The following is a 27,839-nucleotide window of genomic DNA, read 5'->3' as shown; positions in this document are numbered from 1 at the left end:
ATTTTTATCTAGCCAGATGCTAAGAATCTGAGGTAGAGAAAGACAAGAAAAAGCATATAAGAGAAGAAAGGGTGACACTTGAAACTTGAAAATGTAACTGTAGCCAATGATTATTGCACAAATGGGTAAGAAAAAGGTTAGAAATTGTTTTAAACATCTGCAGGGTAATATACGCTTGAAACACACACACACACACACACACACACACACACCACCACCACCACCACCACCACCACAACCACCACCAGCACCACCACCAAGGACACAACCACAATCATACATTTGGATTGAGAGAGAAACAACTTTTGTAATGTTAAAGCTGTAAGAAATATATTCTTCTTAATCATTCTGGTTTTCTCATCAATAATTCTATGAGCTACTTGAAAAATTAGAAAAGAAAGTCTGTCAAGAAGCTATTTTTTTTCTATCCTCCATCAAAATAACTAGTGTTATGGGTGAAATGACAAGAGTAATAAAGAAAAATGGCCATATGCCATATTATTAGGAGCAAAATTACAGCTGTTTGCACACTGTTTTTTGTACAGCTAGGTTCTGAGAAAAGATAATGAAGAGAAATAATTAAATTTTCAAACCAAGCGACAAATTCTCATTGCAGAGTAGTTTTGTGGGAACCAAACTGTCAATAGGAAACAAACTTTGATCACTTCATTTGCAGGCATGACAGTAGATTATACATTAAAAGTGGCAACCTTGATATGTTTTGTACATCCTTACCACTAAAAATCCATAGGCTGGGTTTTTAAAATCTGTTATTTTAAAAAAAGTTACCTGAACTGCAGTATAAGATAACCTGGTAGCATAAGCTTTGTTGTCCATATTATGAAATTATGAACTAAGTCCTTCCCCACTATTAAAATTGTATTTTTTATAAACTGATGAGATTTTTCCTTAAGAGACGGTTGTGTTAGGACTGAAAAGACCAACTGGTCTCACTCCTAAAACTTAACCTGACTTGTACAGTTATATGATAATATTGTTTACATTCAGCATTCTATAGGTGAGTTCATGTAGATGATCTGGGTGCCAACAAGCCACTTTTTTCATGGTCTATGTATCTTAAAAAATATTCCTTTGGGTCAAACCAGACTGTGACACCATCAAGACCATTGCTTTAAATGTACTACTTCATAACTAGACCTGAGAGTTAAGGTCGTAATTGTCAAAACCATTTTGTTTCCATTCATGTAGATGTAGCCATATTCAGGGGTGAAGGTACAGAATTGATCATCTAGGAAAAATGTCTTCATGAAATAGGTCAGGATGTTTTCCTTGATGCCCAGTCATATATTAGAACAGTTGGGATGCAGAGTAAATGGAAAATGTGAGAGGAAATTAAGTCACTCTTTCCCATCATGAAAAATTTAGATGATTTTGATGCAAACTCCTCTCAAACACAGAACACATAAGCGATAAAGCCAGTGGGGTCTAACAGAGTAGGGGTCAAGACCTGGGTTCTAAGCACCAGAACTGTTATCAAATAGCTGTGTGGCTTTGATAAAAGTAATGAACATTTCTGATGCTCCGAATCCTCTTCTATAAAATAGAAATGTGTATACCATGCCTAACTTGTGGAATTGCCAGGTCATAAATCAGAAATGCGTCTGAAAATGCTTTGAAATAAACGGATTATATGAAGAAATGTGGTTATTATCATGACCAAACTTTCCTAAACAAATGGACTAAGAATTGTGGTACCTTCCTTTATCCTGCCATTTCTTATTTCTTTAAATGCAATTCCAGTACTTTTTTGTTTGTTTCACTTTCTTTCACTTTTTTCTACTTCTGTCTCTGCCCACCCTCCCCAATTCAATCTCTGGATATTCATTTTAATTCTCAGTGTCAAAATGAGTCAAATCCATTACTACTAAAGGTCTAATTTCTTTTGTAATATGAAAATTAGAGAGTTACTGCCCGGGACTCAAAAACTCTTTTTTTTTTTATTAAAAAGAGAGCTTTTGGTTTCATGCTATTTGTTGTAATGGGATTTGACCTGTATATCAATTAACTGTGTGATGCATTTATATTATAAAAGCATTTGGAAAAAGTTAATTGTTACTGTGGATGATAGCCATGTCATAGAATTGGATATGAAAGAAAAAATGATTCAAATCACCAGAGCTGATTTCCATACCCCTCAAAACAGTAAGTAGTAAGGAAATTGAAATAGTCCCCTAAATCCTTATGGTACAGTTTTAAAAGCCATGATAAGTTGAACCAACCAATCAACTATTACAAAAATATCCTTTCTATAGAATAGAAATAGCCTATGACTTTAATATTTTTTCAAGAGAAGATTTAAGTCAGATAAACCTTTTCTTCATATAAGTTCCCCTCTGTGTACTTAAAATTTGGAGCAAGCATTTTTCAGAAAGGTTTGAATATCTGAAACACATCAAAGGCTTAACTTAGCCATAAAATGACCAACTGTAGCAAAGAAATCTGTATGGGTCAAATGCTCACAGATCTTACCTAAAGCATTTTATCAGTGATGGTAATAAAATAATATTATATTATAACTACAGTTGATCTGTAACATAATGCTATAACCTGAACCCTGAAGATGTGAAGTTGGAGCCTCATGGAGTTGTACAGAAGCATTTATAACAGTAAATGACTGAATCCAGCTTACAGCCTGGTACCCAGGCCTGCCCATACAAGAAACAACTCACTTGAAAATTAGTACCTCTGTCTATACATAGATAACGGACTCATTGGAAGCCACTGTTTATTTTCTAGGCCAATGTAGTCCTAATACAAATAGACCACCCTTACTGATAGTGGGTCCCACTTAGTTTCGGGCTCTAGAGTAGAATTCCTGTTTCACTAAGACAGCTCATGGAACTTCAAAAGTGAATCTCGTACAATCTGCAAAGCCTGTGTTTTAGATAGGCTTTCAAATAGCCCCTCCAAGAGTGATTGTATTTACATAGCAGAGTACAAGCAATGGATGGGATTTCATTTTTGTTTTTGCTATTCCTAAAAATGTCATTTTATAGGTTGTTAGGTTATTGATTCCTGCCCCTTCTTAGCACAATACAGAATCTTATTGAAGATGCAAGTGTTAAAAAAAATTTTTACACACACACCCACCATATAAACCCTAGTATATGATGCTGGGGTTAGGTCTGAGGTGTTAGGAACAAGATCTCTAACACAAATTATTAAGCTATTATGTAACCTTAGGTCTTAAATGAATATAACATTTTTATTGGTTTTGAAAGATCATGGATTCACTTTCTTTTGCTGATAGCCTTTTACTCAGTCCTTGATAACTACAGTTCCTTAGAAAGTGCATTTCTGACACATTGGATCACACCATAAAAGTAGTTTATTGCTGAAAATTCTACTTTCCAAAAGGACATACCTGGGTCTCATGATGCATTTCAAGAAGCCATAATGATGGAACAATGCTAATCAAATATAAAAATATAGCTGGTGAAAACCTGTGAAAGCAAGGGAAAAAAGATAATTCAGTTTCTGCAAAATTTTTTAAAAAGAAAAACAAATGCACATACTCTGACCACATAGTCAAACCTTTTTATCTCAAGTGTTTATTTCAATGGAGAGAAAAACATTCTGTGATTTCTGCCATATGGACTATAGAGAAACACAGTAACTGTAAAAGGCACTAGCAGCTGTCATGCTCACTGAATTCTAATCCAATTAATGGAAGTTAATTTTAATGTGACTTAATGGGACACTGGCAATAGTTTCAGGCATAAAACTGGATATTTTGTATTTAATATGTTTTACAAAATCATATACAGCAATAGTAAATCTTAGATTTTTCAACATTGCAATTTTGGGAAGATTGGTTACATTTTCCAACACTAACCTGGAATTCTGAGAGCTCAAATAGTAACATCCTGCTAGAACACAAAAATCATATGATAATGAATAGGAATGAGCAAAATCAACTGGCTTGTGTGTCTGCTATGTCTAGTAAAAATAAAAATACAAATAAACAACAGATGAAGGGTTTGGTATTTTAAAAAAACTCTCTATATTCATTGTTTTCTGGCTGTAAATTCAGAGGACAATTCAAAGAATGGGCTTTTATAGTCACACACACGCAACTTCAATGCCAGCTTTGCCAGTAACCTCTAAGCTTGCTTCCTAATCCACAAAGTGGGGGAGAGTCCCTATATTAGCTTGGGCTGCTAAAACAAAATACCATAAATTGGGTGGCTTTAACAACAGAAATTTACTTTCTCACAGTTCTGGAAGTTGGAATTCCAAGATCAAGGTTCTGGCATGGTTGGGGTTTGTTAAGGGCTCTCTTGTTGGTTAGTAGACAGGCGCCTTCTCACTATGTCCTCACATAGCCTTTCGTCTGTGTATGGGTATCACAGGGAGAAAGAGAGCTCTCTTCTGTTCTTAAATGGCCACCAGTCTAGTTGGATTAGGAGCTCACTCTCATGATCTCATTTAACCTTCATTACTGCCTAAAAGCTCTATCTCAAACTACAGTCCCATTGGGGGTTAGAGCTTCAACATAAGAATTTGGGGGAACACAATTCCATTCATATCTGTCACATTTATCTCACAGGGGTTTTTATTATACTCTCTGCAAAGCAGGGCCTGGCAGAGTAGGTAATAGGTAGCTATTATTAGTATTTTTAAAGGACATTGTACAATGAAAACATGTCCTGAGAAACTTGAAATAAGATACAAATAATATACTTTCTAAATTTATTTCTTCAAATTGCATTTTATTTTAGATTGGACTATTGCTTTATAGGCCATCTCAAAGTCAATATGGTAAGTTAATATAATTTTATTAAAATGCTTTTAATAGACACATGAGATAGTTTAAAATAACCTGAAGAATAGAAATGTTAGTTGCTCCAGATTTGCAATGAAAAGGCACTGAACCCATATTATTATAACCCGAGAGAAAAGTGAACAAACCTAAGTGGAAGAGAACACTTAGAATGGACTTTTTAAAGGCTATTAACCCTTTCACTTATATCTCCTTTCAGCTTCTGGAGAAAGGAATGGAGAAAGAGCAAGAGAAAGAAAGGTCTTTAAAAAGATCAATATTTAATATAGACCCTCCCCCACCTTTGATTTCCTGCAAAAACCAATTTTGAAACAAAAGGTTTCGGGTCATGATATTATTAAAGTGTGACTTGGAAGATGGCTGGGCTACAGAGATCTCAAAAGCCCCATGTTGGACATGCTCTTAAAAAGAAAAGGAGCAATTGATTCTTTGACCTTACATATCAAGGGAAACATCAGGAGATTATTTCCTTTGTGAGATTGGGAAAGGAAATGAATTCTAGTCAGAAGGACAGTTGGAATATGTAAATGTTTGAATATGTCAAATGTTGGCTGGTCTGCAATTTTGTTGACTTACTTGGGATTAATTTTAGAATTAACTCCCCTGACAATACTGTTACAATAATAATCTAAGGAAACCATAGAGTGAACCTGTGATAGATCTTTAAAAGGGGTGAAAAATAAACAATAACCCTTAATATCTTTTATGTGTAAGATTTATTTCTATAATTGTAAAAAAAGTACTATTCTGTTTCAGTGTAGGGAACTGGCCACCAAAATAACAAAAACAAAAAACTTCAAGATCCAAGATTTTCTGTGTTGCCTGCTACAGAAAATCTAAATTTCATAGTCTGATATTTGCAGCCTCCATTATCTAGTCCTTCTACTTCTCTTTCCTCTTCCTTTACCAAGTCTCTTATCAAGCTGAACAATTTAGCAGTACCAATCTGCTGTTCATGCGAAACGAAACAAAATGTAAAGTCTCCCTCATTTCAGTTCCTCTTCACTAGACTTACTTGACATAAAAAAAAAGAAGGGGTCACATTGGGGCCTATGAATTAATCGTGTTCAACTCAGTCCACAGGCTTTCTCCCCACTTTCTTCACCCTCAGCTCTACACCTTAGAGGATTTGCTGGTGAAGCAAATCAAAGGCATAGCAGGAATTATTCTTATTGCATTTCTCTTATGACCTGACATGTTATTTATTATTTTATACTTACATGTCTATGAGACTTAGCTTTCCTAATGTAAGTTCCCTGAAGGTAGATCCTGAGTCATACATCTTTATGCCCCTACCCTTTTCCCTCTCATTCACCTTTTCCTCTCTTCAGTTCTATCGGGTGTCTTACTAGGTTTTTAATTAATGCTTTATTAAGCAAGTGCTGAAATGCTTGAATTCCTGCATTTATAAATTAAGGGAAGACTGAGCAAATGAAGTTAATGAAGACTACTGGCATCTACAAGGACCTTTCTTCCCACTTCAGGAGGGATACTCCTTGAGTTGTGTTCACTAAGGAATTGCTACACTGTAGTAGAAATTTCACAAACCTAGGACCCAAATTTGAATCTTGCCTTTTCTAAGGTAGTGGAAATTCATTCATACTTCCCCTGAAAATGTTTTTATCTGTAAAATGGAGATCATAATATCCACCTCAAAGGCTGGTTGTGAGGATTAAATGAGACAGTGTGTGCTGTGGAGATGCGATTGCCTTCCTAGGCTCAGCTCTGCAAATGAACTCACAGCTACTTAATGTTTTCAGTACCTACACTTAAAGAGGACCAGAGATTGCCTGGTTAGAAGAGCGTTTCTTCAAATAACTTACAGTCAATCCTATTTTTAAACTACGATTCTCAAAACAAAACCTGTACATCTCCTGAATCAAGGGACATTGTTTACACTGCCCGGGACATCATCAGGCCTAACTTCACATTCAGTGTATGGTACTTCCTGAAACACAGTCCTGGTTTGCATGGGCCATTTACCCATCACAACCTGTAAAATACTGTGCAGTCAGGACCCTGTCTACCTCATGGGCTGTGTTGCTTGTCATTCTTCCTTACTGTGCTCCTATAACGTTGTCCTTCAATGGTTTAAGTACCCTTCTAACTCAGGCCTTCACACATGCCATTTCTCTCCCTTGAACCAGCTCCCTCCCCTACTTTTCACCTACCTCCTTCTCTGAGCTCATGTCAGCTATTTAGGATTCCACAGAAAACTTTCTTTGTGTGTCCAGTCTGAATTAGATCTCCTTGTCACGCTTGTCTTCTAAAGCTTGTCTATAGCACTCTCCACTTTTACCCCATGGATTTTTAAAATTTATAATTACATATGTACATATGTACATGTGTCTATATGTGTGTGTGTGTGTGTGTACTTGCTGTCACTCATCTTCCAGTAATTCTAAGAAGTACAAGCACAAGAGCTGTGTTTCTGTTCATCATTATGCCTTCAGCTCCTTCCACAGTGCCGGGCACCTTGTGAGCTCACCCCAAATATTTATTGATTTGATAAGGCCTGGTTGATTTACAGTTGCTATATTTTTGACACTCTGTTGCTAGTTTGACTAGAAATCTCTTATTGAAATATCATCATAAATTGAGTCTTATCGGAAGTGTTACTAAGGAAACTAATTATTCTGTTCTTGTATGAATTTAATATTGTTTTGCTACTATGAAAGATTTAATATTTCAAGGTGACATTTTAGCCGTTACTTATTTTGAAGGCTTGCCATATTCTTGATTGTGCTATGTCAGGGCAATTCATTGTTGGAACCAAGGAGAATATGATTTCTAAAAAAATTAAAAACTAGGCCTGATCCCACCTTTTTTCTGTATAATTAATCAGGTCGCATGCCCTTTCTTAGGTGCTACCAAATAATGTTACTCTCCAGTCTTTCTGTCTTACTGGCATTGAGAATAAGCAGATGCCAAGCACTTTGTGTGCAGACTAAAACTATAGAGAGATGTAGCCAACTCAGAAATAAGTTAAATCAAATTCCTGGAGAGCTGTTTATAAAAATAAGATATACTATTCATAGACTAAAAATGATACACATATGATTAACTGATTAAGACATGTCCAAGAGGGATTTTTTTTACAAATTTTACAATACACTATCACTTACCAGCTATCTGCCTTTAGAAACTCAGATTTATTGTAATACCAATCACCACTATCCTATCAGAATACAGGAGGTTTCCAACATTAATACTTTAAAGCCCAACTACTTTGCTTAGCTATTCTTTCTAAATGAAAACCTTCCTAAGATACTCTTTCTATCCACAGAAATTCTGTGTGTTTTTTCATTTTTGTTTTTGTTTTTCAATCTGCAGTCCTTAGCTAGCCCATCAATTCTCTCGAAAATGCACAGCAGGAGCACCATATTAAATGATTTTTTAAATTTTTTTATGTATTTATTTGTTTATAAATGAAATGTTTATATGTCTTGCTACATGCTAGACACTGCTCTGTGTTCTTAAGATGTCCACATTTTTTTCAGCTCATTTCATCCAAAATAAAATATTATTTATCACATAGAGTTGTCAATTCAACAAATTGCAATGCTTTTCACAAAATAATTTTGTCACGACATTTAGCAATTTAGCCCTGCAATGGATTTTATTTACTGCAACTCACCATTAGTCTAGAATTAGGATTCCATTTTCCTCTTTACAGAAATGACATTGTTTTATTGAAAAAGCAACATTCATTCATTTTAAAAACACATAACAATGTCAATAGGCAAATAGAAGAATTAGCCACATCACCCATTACTCCATTTAGCTTTTCTTTCTTTCAGCAAACATTGAGGATTCTAGTCATCTAATCATATGCACAAATCTGAAAAAAGATAACATTTAAGTGAAGCAAAAATAATGTTCCAAATTACTTCAGTGTGAATTGCGATTTTATTTGTATTTCATTTCTCAGAATTTCCTACTCTACAAAAGCAGAACAGAGTTATAAGATACGAGGCCCAAGTTTAAAAATCTCACGTTAAACTGCCTTGAGTGTCCTCAATAAAATTTCTGGTCTACTTAGTAATAATAGGCCTATTTTCATGGAAATCAAGAAACTAGGTCAAGATGCCCTTCTGTGAGTCCTGAAACCCTAACAATTTAAGGATTGTCTGTTGTCCTTATAAATAGACTGCTTTCTCTCAGTGGGTCTTAACATTGACGATTTCCATCGGGGCATCAGCAGGGCTATTAGTTTGCAGGGGGAAAGAGTGGCCAGTGCGACAGTCTCAATGTGTCATCCACCTCTTTGCAACCCCTCAGAATGCACACAATGCTCTTGCAAGAATGCACAACCTCTGAACACCTGGGAGGTCACTAATCTGACTCCAGTCATCAAGCATTTGTCTTCTTATCTATTGTGTTTGTCATAATCACTTCCCTCCCAGAGCCTTGGCCTGTGCCTGCCCACTATGGAGGGAGGGAGGCTAGCCACAAATACATGGCCATAAGCTCCTGAGAACTACCCCCAAATCAAAAGTTGAATATGGAGTGTGTGTGTGTTTTAATAGGTGCCAAGATCAGATGATACGTTTGTTTTGTTCTTGATCTTATGGGACAGCAGACTAATAACAACAAAAGGAATTTCAAATGGGTTGTGAATACCCACTGCAATGGAATCATGCTTTATAATTCCAAAGTCCTTGAAGAATGCCCATATTTAGGTTTTGTAAAGAGAAGAATATTTCTAAAGGTGAGTATTAGAACACTGAATTATAATTTTCATTGTTGTTACCAGCTGTTTTTTAACAAAGTCAAATTCCCAAATTATGATACCAACCAGTAGCAAAATTAGTAGTATATACTTTAACTTAAAATTTTCCAAAAAGGATATCTAAAGCAAGAACAAAATTTATTAAAAGTGAAGTTGCTCACATTCGAGCCTTAGCAGTAAGCTTCACTGTGTCCAAACTAGTTATAGGAACAAAATATGCATCAATTTTAGGATCTATGTACTATTTTTCTCATAAAATTTCTGAGGCAAAGAAAATTATGACATCTTCCTAAATGAATTGGTTCCAGCTGAAACCCTAAGTATCATCATCATTTATTCATCATCAATATCATCATGATATTCCTTCAACCTGAAAGCCCTTCTCTCCTCTCTCCGCTCTTGGAAAATCACTAGCTACTTCAAAGGCCAGTATATAAATCACTTATGTGAGGAATTGTTCCTTGTCTAACAAGCCTACCTTGCTGATTATATCTTTATTCTGCAGCCTTTTTGCACCCTTGGACTTAATTTGTGGAAAACTATTTGGTTTCAGAGGGTTATTTTGTTCTGTTTTCATGTAACTACATATATTTTATATTTCTTCAAGAACACCATCATAGCCCTAGTAAAGTAAATGATTGCTTAATGAGTAAGTGAACTTAAGCGCTAATGACTACAGGAATTTTAATGCTCTCTGAGAGGATAAAATACATTATTAGTGTTATTTATTAATTCTTTAATTTATTTCATTCTATAAAATACAATCATATTTATTTCTATTCTGTGTAAGAGACTGGTTCTTCACTTCAGGACCAAATATAAAGACAATCTAGAAATTTTCCCCCTTTCTGTTTTCTTGTACATCCTGTTTGGGCTTTACAAGGATGTTTCCTTGTGCTTGAGTGTCTCTGAGCCACGTCCATGTGTAGTCTGAACTTTTTTACATTATGTTGTAAAGAAAATTATCCCAGTGCTCATTAGCAGGTCACGTCAGCTTACCTACCCAATTTTGAATAATAAAAAATACTTTGATTGTTTCTCTACTATAGGGAAACTTTGACCTTAAAAATTTACGTAGTTGTACTGTCCACAGGCAAACCCAATTTGGTTATTGATAGCAAAGCACAACAAATAGCCTGACAGAGTTCAATCCTAGGATAGGGAATCCTTCTCTAAGCTGCTTCTTCCTCGTTTGCAAGAATAGTATAGTGCAGCAGGGGCTCTGGCGAGGAGTGAATGAGGTAATACATGTAATGCAAAAACCTGGCTCAATAAATGCGAGTGCTGATTGGATGCTGGGAATTGTTCTTGTGATTTATCACTACTATTTGTGACCTTAGATAAGTGATCCAGCCTTGCTATGCAGTAGTGTCCTCATCATAATATAGTGATATAGATGAAAACTGATTCATAAGGTCACTGTGAGGATTACATGAGATAATGGATGTAAAGTGGGCTTGGAGCATTGTCAGTGCTCAATAATTGATAATTGTTACCACCTCCTTTATCACTGCTGCCATTACCTTCATCATCATACTCATCACTGTTATTAACACATAGTCACAAAGTGGCACAGCCAATTTATTAGAAGGCTATTCCAGGTGGATTAAAGCAGGTGTGTGGTAGAGGAGTCTCATTCAAGGAATCAAAAAGAAAAGGAGTACTTACTGTAGGACCCCACCAGGGCTGGCAGCAGATGGTACAGAAGACTTCTTGTTTCCTAAGGATTATTAATTTTTATTCTAATAAATGTACAAGATGGTACAAAATATTATAGCCTTAATTTTCAGTTCTAGATATCTCAGTTGAACATATTCATGGAAAAAGCATGGCCATCACTCAGTAATTTCTTGGGGGTCCTGTTCTAAATGCAGACATAATTATTGCTTTGGTCCCAAGTCAATTTTGAAATAAAAGAAGAAAATATGATTTTTCTTTTCTGGGACTGAAGCATAGTACTAATTCAAGTTAGGATAAGACTGTTGTTCCTAAAGCATGACTCAGATCACTAAAAACAGTCTTCTCCTGATAACATTCAATGCGTGTTTCTAAAAAGGATGCAAATTTAAGTCACTCGTTTGCATTTAACTTAAGGCTCAGAATATAAAATGCATTACATAAACACATCTGAAGCTAATGAATATTATAAAACTGTGGATACACATTGCAGGCAGGGTTGACAAGTCCAATGCACAGTGAAAAGTGTTACTTGGATATCTAAAAGAATTATGGACAGCAAGTGTGAAAAAGGAGAGAAATAGTCTATCTGCAGGGAGAATTTCCATTGCCCAAGTTGGCCATATAGAAATCATAGGGTCTCCTTCCAGATCTCTCCATTTCATCCTCTCTGATCCAAAAGATCAGCAGGAGAAGAGTGCTTTTATTTCCCAACTTTCCCTCTGGCATTTTCCTTAAGAATTTTGGTAGAGGAAGATACATGTCATCAAAAACTACAGAATCATGTCATACGAGGAAGTCCTCTTAGAAAAGGAACTGTTGTTGACTGTTGGTGGGGATGCAAAAAGGTTCAGCCAGTACGGAAGATCCTAACAAAATTAAAATAGAAATAACATATGACCCAGTAATTCCACTTCTAGTTATTTATCTAAAGAAAACAAAAGCACTAATTCAGAAGACAAATGCTCTATAATGTTTAATGAGGCATCATTTACAATAGCCAAGATATGGAGGTAACCTGCATCCATCAATGGACCAATGGATAAAGAAGAGTGCTACATATATACAATGAAATACTACTCAGCCATAAAAAAGAATGAACTTGCCATTTGCTACAGAATGGATGGACATAGAGGGAATTATGTCCAGTGAAATGAGTCAGAGAAAGACAAATACCATATGATTTCACTTATATAGGGCATCTAAACAAATAAAACAAAGAACAAACAAAACAAAAATAGACTCATAAATGCAGAGAACAGACTGGTGGTTGCCATAGGGAGGAGGGTAAGGGGACGGATGAAGAAAGGTGAAGGGTATAAAGAAGTACAGACTTTAAGTTATAAAATAAGTTACTCATGGGGATGAAAAGCACAGCATAGGGAATATAGCCAGTAATATTGTAATAAGTTTATATGGTGACAGATGGCAACTACACTTACCATGGTAAGCATTTCTCAGTGTGTATAATTATTGAATCAATATGCTAATACACCTGAAACTAATACAATATTTTATGTCAACTATACTTGAATTGAAAAAGAAGTTCTCCTACACTACTCAAAACTTGTTCAAGATCAGACTTCATATCTGTCAAGTCTAGGTTCGTCATTTCCAACTTTGAACCTTCTAAATACAACTAAGATTCAAAACAGATTTCATTCAGGTTTTTACAAAATTGGTTTCAATTTGAAATCAATGTAGGAGAGAATCTCTTGAGATTCCCAATTTGTCTTTCCTGTTTGCAGCTGGGAGCCACCCAGAATTTTTCTAATACACGATGCTTCAAATGAAATATGGTAAAGATGTAAAATTTATAAGGAATTTTTCACATGGAGACAAGGACCATGGGGAGAAGAAGAGACAAGGAAAAAGTAGAAAAGAAAATCAGTATTTATCTGACTTTTGGGATCATGTCAGAAATATCCCATGGCTTATTTAGTTCTTCCCTCTCTAACTTTTTTTTGTTTCCCTGGCTCTTCCTATGCTCGGCTCCTTCTCTTCTCTCACAGACCCCGCCCAAATGTCACCTCCTCAGCAAGGCCTCCCCTTGGAGAATGTCACTCCATTCCTCTGTAACTCACACCACTTAGGCCTTCATAGTTCCGATCACTCACTTGTTTACTTGCTTGTTGTCACTTATTAGTTTCCCTGTATAATATTTACATCTTTATTTTCTCAGTCCCCTAACTAAAATGAGAGTTCTTAGGTCAGGATTTGACCTGTTTCATTCACTGCCGTATTGTTGGCACTCAAACCATGTCTAACACATATTAGATGTTCCAAATATTTTTGTTGAATGAAGCATGTAAGTGAATATGCAGGTGAAATTAATACTAGGTGAAAAGGAACAAAGCCACTAGCACACACTGGACCTACTCTGGATGTTGTTGGCTCACCCTCCCCATCCTATAGGATTCCGACACATTAAACTTTTCCAACTGGCAAGTTATTAAAGTGCTGATGTACTGTTGCCTGTCCCCAGATAGCTGAGCTCAGCAACTCTAGTTCCATTTTTCCTTTCTAAAAAATAGCTAAAGACACATTCTTTAGATAAGTGTAATATATTTGCTATGTTTCAAGAAATTCTGTTCACATTTTCCTCTGTAGCTCTGTTTATTGCTCCATGGTTTCTGTAGATATGATTTATTTGGGGCCAGGTGCAAATTTTAGTAAAAAGAACAATGTTTAAACAAGCCCAGAGTAGCCTAAAAGAAGTAAATGGATCTGATGTTACAGAAATTTTCACTTCATATGTGCACAGAACTTAGTCTGCCATTCAGGTGTTTATTGCTTGATTGATTTTCAGTAAAGGAGGGTTTTTCCTTCTTCTTGACTTGTACAGAATTAACACATTCTGTTGATCCAAGGATAATTCTTTGATAAGTCCTTTTCTTAAAAAATGAGATCACAAAATACATAAATTTGTAACTTTATTTCCCTGACAACATATCATGGATATCCCTTTAAGTCAATAGCTAAAATTTAGCTCATTATTTTTAATACCAGCAAAATATTCTATAGTAAGGGTATATTGTAATTTTTTAACCAGTCTATTGATGGATAATCAAGTTGCTTTCAGATTTATTTTACACTAGCAAGATGGAAATTAATATTTTGTACATGTCTTGACATATGAGTACTTTTGGTTATATAGGGTAAATTCCAATGGATTCCATTAGATCCAGTGGTAAGACCAATGGATCAAAAGATATATATATATATATATATTTATACAGATCTACATATAGATCTTTATATTAACTATGGAGGTATAGATACTAACATAATATTTATCTTTTTAAAATTCTGTCAGCCTTGGTTTTTCTGATGGAAACATTTTTTTAACACATAAAATCAAGAAATTATGCCCACCTTACTCAGTAATCTTCAACTCAAAAATGAAGTATGTCCCAAATGAAACCCTTTTTAATTGTTACCATGTTATATCAAGGATAATTTTCTAAGCTTTTTTTAGCATTCCATCTTCTCTTCTTCTCAGACTGTGACAGAGTAGCACGTGAGCTTTGTCCACCACAAAAATGACCATTTTTTGCAGACAGATGTATTTGGTAACTCAGTAGAACAAAGCATTACTAATCACATTTCTATTTAGATCATTTACAAAGACTCGTTTGTTCCTGTAATTTTATAAGCAAAATCTATTGACTTTTTTCTTTGCTTATTTTCAATTATTAGTCTAGATACTGAGCAGGCAATAAGTTTTTGAATTAATGCTATAACATACAACACCCATCATGGGTTGTTCTGAAATAAAGGTGAGAATTTTTTTTCTACTTTGTGACTCTGAACTAAAGGTTTATTGGCCAGGCCCTCAAGTAAAGTTGTTTGACTTGAGACAGAAAATGTGTCCAGTGACAAAGGATATTTTGTAATAGTAAAAAGGAAAATCATAGGATCTAGAAAAGACCATTCCTTTTTTATTTTACTGACCATCAACATATATTATTTCATTTAATTCACAGCAACCTATGACATAAGAATTTATAGATGAGGAAACTGAGGCTCAAGAGTTAAGTATTTGTCAATGCCTCACAGTAAGGAAGCAGGAAAGCTCAGATTTTACTCCATTATGTGTCCAATTTTGAGGCTACGCTCTGTAACTCTGTACGTCCCCTGTTCCATAGTTTACCTTATGCATTGACCACCACCCATTTTGCCTTCAGTAACTTTTCTTCCCTTTCTTGGTTGTAAGTTACATGTTAGTCTGATACATGTTAGTGATGATATAGAGGTGAAGGTGAAATATCACTGGCTACAATTTTTTACTTAATATGAGCTAAAAGCCTCTGGTCTACTCTTGGAGAGGGAGGACCTGCTGAGATAGTCGCTCTTCTGAAGTTGACATGTCTCCCAGAAGCTCTTACAGTTGTTGGCAAGACAACTTTCCATCAAACATTTTTCAACCTCAGACTTTGTCCTCCTGTTACTGAAGATATTTTCTACCCTAGCATTAAAGCTAGCTACTCAAGTAAAAACCAAATCAGTCTCATAAGACCTGCTGGGTGAACACTTTTATCCCCTTTTGTTTCTTTAACCCTAAGGTTTATTGGGAAAGCCAATATCATATTTCTTCCAGGTTTCCAAAAAGCACACTGGAAAGTACCTCATATATCTCTTGCTTAGTAAGCTGTTCATGGGGGAAATAAGGGGCGGGAGAGGGGCAGTAACATTCCCATTCTTACTGGGTTCAAGTAGAACTTTTTCATTGATAATTCCAGAAATTTTTCAAATGGAACATTTAAGCAATATTCACATCCTCGTAAGAGACAATACATTCTCTCCCTTGGACTGTCACGGAATGCACAATGTTTTTTGTAGTTTAACATGTACACTGTAGAGCTGGTTGGATTTCTTTTCCTTAATATGGTGGCTAACTATAATGCCATAGTGTTCTTAATTCTTAAATTGGCTAATACTATTTTCTTCTTTCTCATAGCATTAGGTATTTTTAGAAGTATTGACATATATGAAAATCCAATCTTACTTAAAAAGAAATTAATACAGGAAGAGGCCTAACTTGTTGAAGTTTGGGATGAAAATTTACCAGGAGTGGAGGAATGGGGAATCTTTGTAATGGCAAGAGAATCTTTTGCTCAATTCTCCTATTGGCATCCAAGTCTTTGGGTAGGAAATTAAGTATCACGCAGAGCTTGTAATTCTTGTACCTTCAGATTAAGTCTGAACCACTACCTTCTGGTCCTTCCACCAGCGTGGCCATCCATCTTTGAGAAGATGGACTGACCAATAATTAAACAAGCTCCAGAGCAACCAATTCCAGGCACCTGAAGCTGGTGCCATACCAAGGCCCCAAGGGCTGGAAGGAAGCTTAAGCAGCTGAAACTAGAGACGTGCTGAAGGGGTTCTCACCCTGGGAGGCTGCCTGATGATTTACAGGAGCTCTTGCAAAAGTCGCTGATGCCTAGCTAAGAGCATTCTCACACCTGCATGCACGGACAATACCCATGCACATCCACACGCCCCAAATTCAGAAAGCAGGGCACATAGACATCTCCTTTGCCCTACGACTCCCCAACTTTGGAGCACTGTATGCAGAGCAAACAAGTGCTTCCTATTTTTTCTCATCTTCCAAGTTGCCAAACCTGGGACTAGGTAACTCGTGGCTGCGAGCCTTCCCAATGTTGGATATTCTGAATACTTCCCTGGGGTATTCTGGCGTGCCCAAGATACACTGAACCATCTGGCGCTTTTTGGAAGCTCCCTACCAGGACAAAGGGGGTCCGAATCCGAGCAAAGAATCGGCGTGCTGCAGAGAGATGGGCTCGGGGCTGCCAGAGAATGCCACAGGGGACGGTACCCGGGGCTCCGGGCGCCCTCCCTTTCCCCGGGTGCGCTCACCATTTGTAGCCTCTGCCGCGCTTGAACTTGAGGGTGAGCGCAGTCTCCAGAACCAGCAAAAGGTTGAGCAGCGCGAGCAGCCAGTACCAGGGCTCGTTCTTCACCTCGGTCACTCGCCAGACCCCAACCAGCGAGTGCAGCACGAACAGCAGCCGGGTGGCCAGGGCGTTCAGCAGGACCAGCCCCCCCATGCCGGCCTGCGCGCTTTGCCGCGGCCCCGCGCCCTGGCCCCAGGACCCGGCCGGGAGCTCCGGAGCGCGCCCGAGAGCGGGAACGTGACAGCTGGGAGACCCGCAGCTGCCGTTGTCCCTCCTCGCACGCCCGAGCCCGCAGACCTGGAGAGAGCGGCTCGCCCCTCCCCCAAACTTCCTGAGAACTCTTCACAGAGGGGAGAATCCAAACCCAGCTTTTCCAGACGGCTGGGCTTTCCAGGGACTGGGGCTGCGCCGCCCGGGCTCTGGGGCGCTATTCTCCCGCGCTCCTCATCCGCCTCCCAATCCCGGGAGCCAGTCGCCCCTGCCCTCTACCCCCACCCCACCCCCAGGCCTCCATGGGGTCCCCCAAAACTTCCCCACTCCGCGGAATTGGAAAGAGGAGTGAGGTGGACTGAAGGTCAAGGTGCTGCATATCCAGAAAGGGAGAGGGGACGCCTCTGTGGCAGTTCCTCCTTGCATTATTCTCCACCGAAGTGTTTTAATAACTCACACCGCTTACGGGAACAGGCGCTCGTGGTGGCCACGCCGGGGACAGAGGAGCGCCAAAGAATTCGCTGTTCAAGCAATTTTAGAAAAGAGGTTCCTGCTCAGTTTGAAAAATTTGAACTTCCTAGGACTAGAGGAAATCAGTTGCACTGGGCTTTCTGAGAGCTCCGTCCCTCATTAGGGGATGGGGAGTTCCGGTCACTTCTACCCTTTGAACACTGTGTTATTAGAGCAGAAATGTTCTTTATTATGTCATTACTCGCTCTTATCTCCCACCCCCACTATTTTTTTTTTTTTTTCTGAAAGGATATAGTGTAGCAAGACAAGAAGGCAATGAGGTAAGAAAGGGAGGAGATAGAAGATAAAGCCAGGAGTTAGATGAGAAGGAGAAATTCATGGAGCCCGGACTGCACCCTTGAGATCAGTGACCAATGAATTAAGCTCTTGGCCTTTCCAAGGCAAAGGGGAAACTGGCTTTAGGCTTTCCTAAAACACCTTCCTGATTTTTGTTTACTCTTTTGCTCTCCTACCACCTGCACTACTATTTACTTAACATTTTTCTCTAAATGAACTCAATTTTTTAAACGATAATTTTAAAAGGAAACTTGGTATCACTAATAAATGGGAAATTAGTATAGCAGGTTATAGATGGAAGGTAATTACAACCATAATAAAATAAAACTAAGTAGTTGAAATCTCACTAAATATTAATGATTGCCTTCCAAGGTCCTGTGCCTCAGCCTCCCTCTTTATCAGAAGATAAAGAAATGTATTCATATTACTCACAAGCAGGAATGCTCTCTTGACCACATTAGTAAAATTGAAAGAAAAACACAAAGGGAATATCTTTCTTGGTTAGGTTCATTCACCTTGCAATCATCCCATACCTTTCTTAAAATTAGGTTGAAACTCTGAATTACATGCTTGTCCACATTAGGTGGAAAAAAATATCCAACTGCTTTAGAAGTTCAGTTATTTTTGTTCCTGTGGGAAGAATTTTTTTTTTCCCTGTGGGTCTGCATTCACCCATATCTTACAGGAAACCTAACTGATTTTCTGGGTTTGCTAATTATAGTGCTCTCAATATAGGCTGATGGCACAATGACTAGCGACTGTACACTATCTAGTGACATAGGAAAGCCCAGGAGACCAGTTCAGTGGAAAGCAGCATAGTGGGGACATCAGAGCCCTTGCACAGGGCCAACTGGCTACCTTGGACCCCTGGCTCAGCCACTTAGTAGTGTTATAACCTTTGTACTTCAGTTTTGTCCTCTGCAAATGGGGGATTCTAAGCCTAACCACTCACCAGGCCATTATGGGAAATCAAGTGAGTTCATCCATATAGAGCAGGAATTAAGTGCTTGGTAAATGTTGACAATTATTGCCTGGATCAAGAAAGTCAGCCCAGGGGAGCCATTTGATGATCTGAGACACATAGTAAGAGGAGCAGAGCAGAGAAACATGATATTCCAAACGTCTGTCAAAACTGTGCTAACCTCTGTTACCTGAGGCTATTTTCTTGTGCTCTGGTTTCTCTGTGGACCCAATCAGTCTGTATTCTGTTTTCCTGAAATTCCTCAAAATTCCTGGTCCACCACCATCATGTTTTTTAGCACTGTTTTTATTGCATCCTTTTTGGTTTTAAAAAAAATTTATTATTTCAAAGATGAAGTCTTAGCTACTAGTTCACAAATTTGAATCAGAAAACACAGATTTCTTTATTGTTCTAAAACATGCAGATTAAGTAGGAATGGTAAGTATTTCACATCATGCATAAGAGTGGAGGAGAAAGAGCTTTTCAAGTTAGCAGTAACAGAAAAATCATTTTTCTCTTAAAAAAACAAAGTTATCAGTGGTAATTTTCAATCTTCAGACACTTTAATAGCTAGCAAGGAAGAGAAATCTGAAGTGTAGATGAAGGATTTAAAGCTGCCTTCTTCATGCCTTAGCTCCACCTTTTAAGTGATGTGATTGTTGGCAAATTAATCTCTTCGAGTCTTGATTTCTTATCTATACAATAAGAATAATGATAGTACTTTCAAGTCTATTGTAAGGATTAAATTGTTTGATATTTTAAAAGTGCTTAGAAAAATGCCTGGAATATGGCAGGCACTCAGTAAATATTTGTTGAATAAGTAAATGAAGGTATGAGTGAAGGTTGAATAAACAACACTCCTAAACAGACATGTGTTATTCCCCAGCTGGCACCATAGCTGAGTCCTCTTCTAAGGCCAGTTGCTTGTAAATGACAGAGTAAATAATAAAGCTAGCAAATGTCATTGGTGGGAGCTCAATGCCTCATTCTATTACATGAAGATCACAGATCAGTGGAGACACTGCATGATTGGCTGTGATGATAAATATGTCTAAAAATTCTGGTGGTTTTACTACTCTGAATGATGTGAGACTCATCTCCCACAATAGCTGAATAATTAAGATTTTGGCTCCGGAGTCATATAGCTTAGCTTGAATCATAGCTCCTTTTAGGGGCTAAATTTTGTTCCCCCCAAATCTGCAAGTTAAATCCTAACTCCCTACTTCCTCAGAATGTAACTGAATTTCAAGTTAAGGTCGTTAAAGAGATGATTAAATTAAAATACAGCCATGAGGGTGGATCCTAATCCAATATGACTGGTGTCCTTATCAAAAGAAGAAATTCAGGCGCACAGAGGAGCCCATGTGAGGATCCAGCAAGGAGGCAGCCACCTTCAGTCCAAGAGAGAGGCTTAGATGAAGCCACACCTGCCAACATCTTGGTTGTGGACTTTCTGTGATCTAGGACAGTGAGAAAGGAAATTTCTGTGGTTTACCCAGTCTGTGGTATTTTGTTATGGCAGCCCTAGCAAACTAAATGCTTCAAGTGTAGTATCTGCATAAACTTGGGTGGGTTTCTTTGCCTCTTTCAGCCTCAATTTCCTCATTTGCAGAATGGGGCTACTAGTAGGACTTAGCCCATAGATTTTGAGGATGAAGTAAAATTACTGCTTAGCACAGAGCCTGCCTCATAGTAAGAGCTAAATATGTTAGCTATTATTATTATTGGTATAATAATACCAATTGTCTGCAGTGGGACAGTTATCAGGGCCCTCCCTATCTGATGAAAAGTGAGTAACACTGTTATACCCCCAAAATGTCATATCTTTCTGTAATCACAAGCCTCTTTACAGATGAGGAAACAACCTTCTTTTGAATGATTTTGGGTTCTGGTAAGAAGGCCTGAATCTTTAAGAAAATTAAGTATGATAATCAAACACAAAAAAAAACAGTTTGAAAAAAGAAAGTTCATCTGAAATTTAGGTCATGATGTTTGGTTCATGTAGTTTGTTATTTGTTGTTGATTGGTTGATTGGATATTTTGATCCATTTTGAATGTGTTCAAACAAGCCTATGCTTATAGCTAAGTATTATTTAATTATGGAAATTCTTAACTATAGGGGCACTAAGATAAATTTATACTGGAAAGCATTGTAAGATGTTGCTTCTTATAAATTCTCCTTTTCAGTATGGTTTAGAGGAGGTGGTGAGGGTGGTATGAAGAGCTTCATGGAGTGGCAGCCATAATGCCTTAGTTCTAGCTCCAGAATCAGGGGCTTCTTTTGTAAAAAGGAGTTGAGGATGCCAGCCTCATAGACTCTGTGATCCTTAAAAGAATCACATTAAGGTAATGAATATGAAAATGCTCCACAAAAGTACATTGAGGTCAAAGTTAACATTACAGTGATGTCATGTTGATAGTACACACCCCCACTACGGTGTGATGAGAATGGCACTTCATCTCTGTGCTCTTCCTCTGCAAACCCACACCCCAGTCTACTGTGAGGAAAACATCAGCCAAACTCTGATTGAGGGACACTTTGCAGGGTACCCTTCTAGTACATCCCCAAACCATCAAGGTCATGAAAAACAAGCAAAAACTGAGAAACACTCATAGACCAGAAGAAATTAAGGAGACATGATGGCTAAATGTCATGATGTGGTATCCTTCCCAGATGGTGTCCTGGAGCACGAAAAGGACATAGTGGAAAAACTGGTGGAATTCAAGTAAGGTCTAGAGTTTGGTTAGTGTACAATATGCCATGTTGGTTCTGTAGTTGTGACACATGTGACACGGTAATGTAAGACGTTAACTAGAGGGAAACTGGGTGAGGCAGATAGGAACTCTTTGAATTATTTTTGCAGATTTTATGTAAGTCTATGCTATTGAAAGTTTATTTTAAAAAGTAAATTAATAGACACATAATATTTTATTTGGTTAATTCATTTTATTTGTAAAAGCTTGTAATTTAGAAAGCTCACTTTAGAAATGTCAGATAAAGGAATTATTATGTGGTATTTTAAGAATATTTTTAGAATAGCAGAGTCAGCTATCTTTCTGCTATTTCCCATGAATAGACCCTGCTTTATTATCATCAAAAAAATTGTCCTAATGCTGAAAGGTCCTCAGCGCGTCCCCAGTCCAACTTTCTCATTCCCTAAACTGAGGCCCAGAGTAGGCAGGAGACTTGCTCAAAATCACAACTTATTTAGTGTTTGGTAATGTGAAATTAAAGATATTTTTTACAGAATGTAAAGTACTAGAAAAAAATGAATATATATGGGTGTATGTTTGTGTATAAATATGTACATACATAATATATATTGCATTTTATATGTAAGCTTTCTTTTTGATAGAAATAAGATACAAAAGCATAAAACAGTCTCCTTAGTGGACTATTGGTCTGGTAGTTGTATTTGTTTTGTTTTGTTTTTGTCTAGACTGTTAAGGAAACACATCCATCTCAGTTAAGGAAGCAGGTCTGATAACAAAAGCAAATAAGGTAAACTCTCCCTGTTACGTGACAGGCGGGCACTAGGCATTAGGATTTAAATATTAGCAGAATATGCTGACCTTGAGGATCTCTTCCTGGTCTAGGAAGCAAACACTTAAGCAGCTTGATGCTAGAACACTGTAAGCACATGGGTAGAAGCATGTGCTGGGAAAACTCTGAGGAGAGTCACCTTGCCCAACTATGGGGCTGGGCTTTAAGAAACTCTACTTGGAATAGGGACCATGTGAGATGCCTTCAAAGGTGAGTAAAGAATTAGCTAAATGGAGAGAAAGGGGAGAGAGATTCCAGGCAGAAGAAGGAGCATCTTGTCTTGAGACAGCAAGAAGGAAGGGAGGGTGTGTATTTAGATAAGACAAGGGCTGAAAGGCGACTGAAAGTGAACAGCGATCAGATCTGAATACCTCAGTCATCATTTGCTGACAGTGTGGGGGGGTACTGGGTATGGTAACTTGAGGAGGGTGGTAAAGATTCAGACCTGCATCTGAGGGAAAAGAGAGTGGAATCTAACAAAGGTAAATAAAGGGCTAAGGAACAATTCCGAGCTGGTATTAGCAAAACATATGGGAATAAGCAATTTCCTTTGGCAGCCTTCAGCTCCTCAAGTGTAGAGAAAGTACAGAAAAAGTGGACTGTAGCAACCACCTTGGACTCAGTTTTCCCAGGCAGGGTCTGCAGATATGGGACCTGAGGTAGCCAGGCCTAGCTAACATCAACGGTTCAGATTCCAGTTGTGAAGTCTGAGATGGGTAGGGCCAAAGGGGAGATGGAGGAAGTCAAGAGAGAGTAAGGCAGCCAGAAATTCGATGTCTCTGTAAGGATGCGAGAAAGCAAAAATCTCTTAAAACTGAATTTGGTAGGAGAGACTAATCCATATGTCAAGCCTCTGAGTAAATGGAAGGGTTAAGAGAAGCAAAGGACATTAAACCCAGATGAGTCTCACTTCAGAGGATGACACTTATAAGAGCGTGAAACCTCAGTGGGGTGCCAGAAGGAGGGGCCTGGGACGTTGGGGTGTCAGGGGTGCAGAATGGCAAAGCACTGAGCGATAAAAACACACACCAAGGAGAGGAGATGAGGTGGAGATGCCTTTTGTTCAGTGATCAAGGTTTGTAGAAATGCAAGAAATGGTTAGAACAGATTGCTTCTAATATGGTCAGGAGAGAAGCAGCCATAATGAAGGCACAGGCTGTTGTATCAGGCCAACCTAACTCTATAACTACAGGCAAGTACATCAACCTCTCCAAGCCTCCCTTTCCTCATTTAGAAACATTATAGGCTGTTGTGACACTGAAGATGGTAATGTGCCTGTACCATATTAAGTTGTAGGTACCTAACAAATGAAAGCCAGCTATTTTTTTTTTTCTCAGCGGAGTCCTGGGTGGTCTGGCCTCTGTGTGCAAGGCCTGCACACAATGGACAGAAAGGTAGTGGGTCCTGATACCAGACAGGCAGGATAGCAGTGAGGGGTCTGATATGCTAAGGACTTTGGTTTCAAAACTAGTAGAAAGGGTTTAATTTCAAAGTCTACTCTGAGATACAAAAAAAATCACTCCCGTGGATTTGTGTTCTAAAAACAATTCCCTTTTTGGCCCTGATGGCTTCCCAAAGGACTAGTCTATTGCGTGTAGGTAGGGAGGAGGCATACACAAGGCAGAAAATAAGGAGAGAGAAGTTGAATTGAGTAAGGACAGGAACAAAGAGATGAAGGAAACCTGTGTAGCAGTATTGTTGTCAATGGAACTCAGTCAAATCCCACGGCCCTATGTTTATGAGGAAAGGGCCATTCATGGATCCATGGGGTCTTTAATTCTCATTATATCGAACAAGTTGGTTATATTTATAAAATAGAATCATAACTGCATCTGGAACTTTTACACAGAAATTAAGGTTGACATGTGTGCCAGATTGATTTATATTCCCTGATAAGATGGTAGAGTAAAGATTTATTTTACTTTGCACTCTTACAGCTTGGATTATTATTCATACTTTATTTTGCAAATTGGTGGTAACCCAACTGCAGCCAAATCAAGAGTTCACATGCCAAGTTTTAGTCTGAAAAAGTTTTTGCATCCAACATATACTTGGCCACCTAAATAAGGAGATTGAATAATAGAAGGGAAAAGAAAGTGTTTTATGTACTCTGGAGGTCAAAAACAGATGTGAGTAGGGTTCTCATGGAGTGTGACTAGCTAACATCTGGTAATCCCTAATGCATTTCACTGTCCATATGTAAGTTTCCTCCAATGTTTAATATCAACTGCTATTCAGGAACATAGTGACTTGCACAAAATAAAATTATAGATATCAAGGACAAAGCCAGAAAATTACTGTGTACTTGGCATCCATCCTTTCTGGGCAAGGACTTCGTATTCTTTCTGTTGATGCTATGTTTAATAAAGCTATGTGATTGGTTAGGTTTTGATTAACTTGAATGTGTTTGGTTTTGTCTCTTTTCTATGACTCGGTGGCAAAATAAATGAAACATAAAACCTGCTTATTTTCATTACAGGACTCTGGTTTCTTCTATGTAATCTGAAGAAAAATGAAGAAGATGTCCTCAGAAGGACTAATTGTGCTACAGTGGGGGAGGAAAGCGAGAAAGGGGTGGGGAAGAAGGTGGATAATTTAACCTATTTTCTTCTCCTGGAACAGTCTGAATTTTGGTTCCTTTCAAACAACTCCAGTCTGCAAAGCCCACTCCTACAAACTTCAGAATTTATAAGGAAATTTGCAGAGGGAAAGGTCTTCATTTCTGACCAGAAAGGTTAAAAATGTGAGGGACATGTTGTAAGGCTAATGAAAAAGTTATGATTGCCATTGCTAAAGGCAGCAATTAAGACTTGACAATTTCTCCAACCTATCCATAGATACATATTGCAATTTATAAATTAACAGTAATCTAGATATTCCTTTGGCAGAACACTGCTGACCCACGGAATTGATCAATTAGTAAGTAATTCAGAGATGACGACAAGGCATCAACTTGTGTACCTACTCAGGTCTTCTGGCACTTGCTGCCAGAAATAGGAGGCATTAGAATAATTCTAAAGCTCTTCACAAGCTCAGTTGGGAAGTGCCTCCTTCCTAGATTTTGGGGTGTCTGCCAGGGCAGTGGACAAGGAAAGTAACAGCACATGAACTACTTTGTTACCATCTCTGGTTTAACTAAAAGAATTTGTCATGATAAGATCTGTTTCCTAAGATTTGGGAATTTTTCATTCAAGATAAACCCACAGGAAAAAAATGCCTGTGTATATTATGCAGTAATAGTAATAAATCTGATCATATGATGATGGTTATATCTTTAGAACTTCTTTGCATGTGTCATCTTATGAGATGGAAAGGGGATGTATTTTTATCCCCATTTCCAAATGAGGAATTGGATTTCAGATAAGTGATTCATCTTAGTAAATAGAGAAATTGGGAAACATTTTGTAGTCATTTGAATATTTTGTAATCACTCAAATATCTGACTCAGATTAAGAGTCAGAAAACTGTGGGAACCATGACTAGGATTACTAAATTTGCAACAAAATATAAACATGATGACACAGGAAACATTTATAATCCATATATTTACAAATGATTGTAAGTGACAACAAGTGGGAGGTAGCTGACCTTTGAAATGCATGAATGACTATGTTAGAGTTCTCCAGAAAAAGATAATATTTTGTATATAGAAAGAGATTTGTTATAAATAATTGGTTCATGTGATTATGGAAGCTGGCAAGTCCCAAATCTGCACTCCATGTCCCAGCTGGAGTCTGAAAAAAAAAAGAATATCAGGCTGCAGTAGAACCAAGGAGAGCAGATACTCCACTTTGAAGGCCATCCAGCAGGAGAATTCAGCTTTTTGTTATATCCAGGCTTTCAACTGATTGAATGAGGCTCACTCACATTATGGAGTGCACTCTACTTTACTCAGTTTACCAATTGAAATGTTATTCTAATCCAAAAACACTCTCTTAGAAAAACCCAGAATGATGTTTAACTAAATATCTGGGAACCCCATGGCCCAGTCAAGTTGACACATAAAAGTTAATCATGACAAATCCATCCCTTGTCAACTTGTCACCCATCAACTCCTCCTTAGACCATTCTCAATCTTCAAACAAAGCAAATAACAAGGTTATCCTTCTGCCTAACATGATAAACTGTCCTGTGTACAATGACAACCACACTAACACTTTTCCCAGAAGATGATGCAAAGTCCTTGAGCTACATTTTCTCTTCTCCTTGATGTCTCATAAATTCAACTACTATCCAGGGTAGAAAGAATGCTGTATCTTGAATTGTGTCCCCTCAATTCACATGTTGAGGACCTAACCCTCAGTGTGACTGTGCTTGGAGATAAGGCTTTTAAGGAGGTAATTAGGGTTAAACGAGGTCACAAGGGTAGAGCCCTCGTCCAGTAGGACTTGTGTCCTTATAAGAAGAGGAAGAGACACCAGAGATCTCTCCCTCTCGATCTATGCCTGCAGAGAGGAAAGGTCATGTGAGGACCCAGTTAGAAGGCAGCTATCTGAAAGCCAGGAAGAGAGATCTCACCAGAAACCAGCCCCGCGGGCACCTTAATCCTGGAGTTCCAGCCTCCACAACTGTTAGAAAGTAACTGCCTGGTGTTAAAGCACCCAGTGTGTGGTATGTTGTCATGGCGACCTAAATTACCTTCTAACAATGACCAAAGTCTTATCTAAGATATTTGTTACTATCACAGAAAAGGGAATTTCTTTAAAGTATATCAGTCCAATAAAAATTGTCTGCATGTGCTAACCCATTCTGTTCCAGTCTCAGCACAGGCACTAAATGAGACTCCTTTTTAAAGGAAATCAGGTGACACACTTTCCTGTTATTTTGAGGGCTGGATTATATATTATAGACCGCTACAATCGCCATTCTGTGTCAAAAGCAGCATGGTGAAGTTGCCAATAGCAGGGGGATGCCTGGGAGAAAGAGAGGAGGCAGTCATTTAGTTTTATTGAGTGCTTCCCATATGTTAAGCCTTAGAGATGCAAGGGGAAAGACACAGTCCCTACACTCAGGCAGTATTCTAATGAGTGACCTAGGTTCTAGGGTGAGCTTATAGTATTTCTTCCTCTGAATCTTTAAAGTTGTAATGATAAAAATTTGACTTTAAAAAATTTATTGGAGGTTCAAGCAGTAAGCCCAGCTATTCATATAGCCTTAACTAGAGGTCATTCCTCCCTGACTGGGGA

At 38.0% G+C, this 27,839-nt stretch overlaps 1 protein-coding gene across 1 annotated transcript in view; it reads right to left on the bottom strand.

Moving 5' to 3' along the window:
* Positions 1–17,604, bottom strand: part of TMEM26 (transmembrane protein 26) — a 48,048-nt gene extending 30,444 nt beyond the window's left edge. The window contains exons 1-2 of the mRNA XM_017654365.3: positions 17,094–17,604; positions 3,386–3,464 (exon numbers count right to left, since the gene is read on the bottom strand). Coding sequence (XP_017509854.2) covers positions 3,386–3,464; positions 17,094–17,284 — 270 coding nt within the window. The 5' untranslated portion in view covers positions 17,285–17,604. The remainder of the gene's footprint in view (positions 1–3,385; positions 3,465–17,093) is intronic.
* Between the last annotated feature and the right edge of the window lie 10,235 nt (positions 17,605–27,839).

The sequence above is a fragment of the Manis javanica genome, chromosome 7 (genome assembly GCF_040802235.1).
Source record: "Manis javanica isolate MJ-LG chromosome 7, MJ_LKY, whole genome shotgun sequence".
Lineage (NCBI taxonomy): Eukaryota > Metazoa > Chordata > Mammalia > Pholidota > Manidae > Manis > Manis javanica.
The sequence above is the reverse complement of the archived record's forward strand: the minus strand, read 5'-3'. Positions and strand labels throughout refer to the sequence as shown.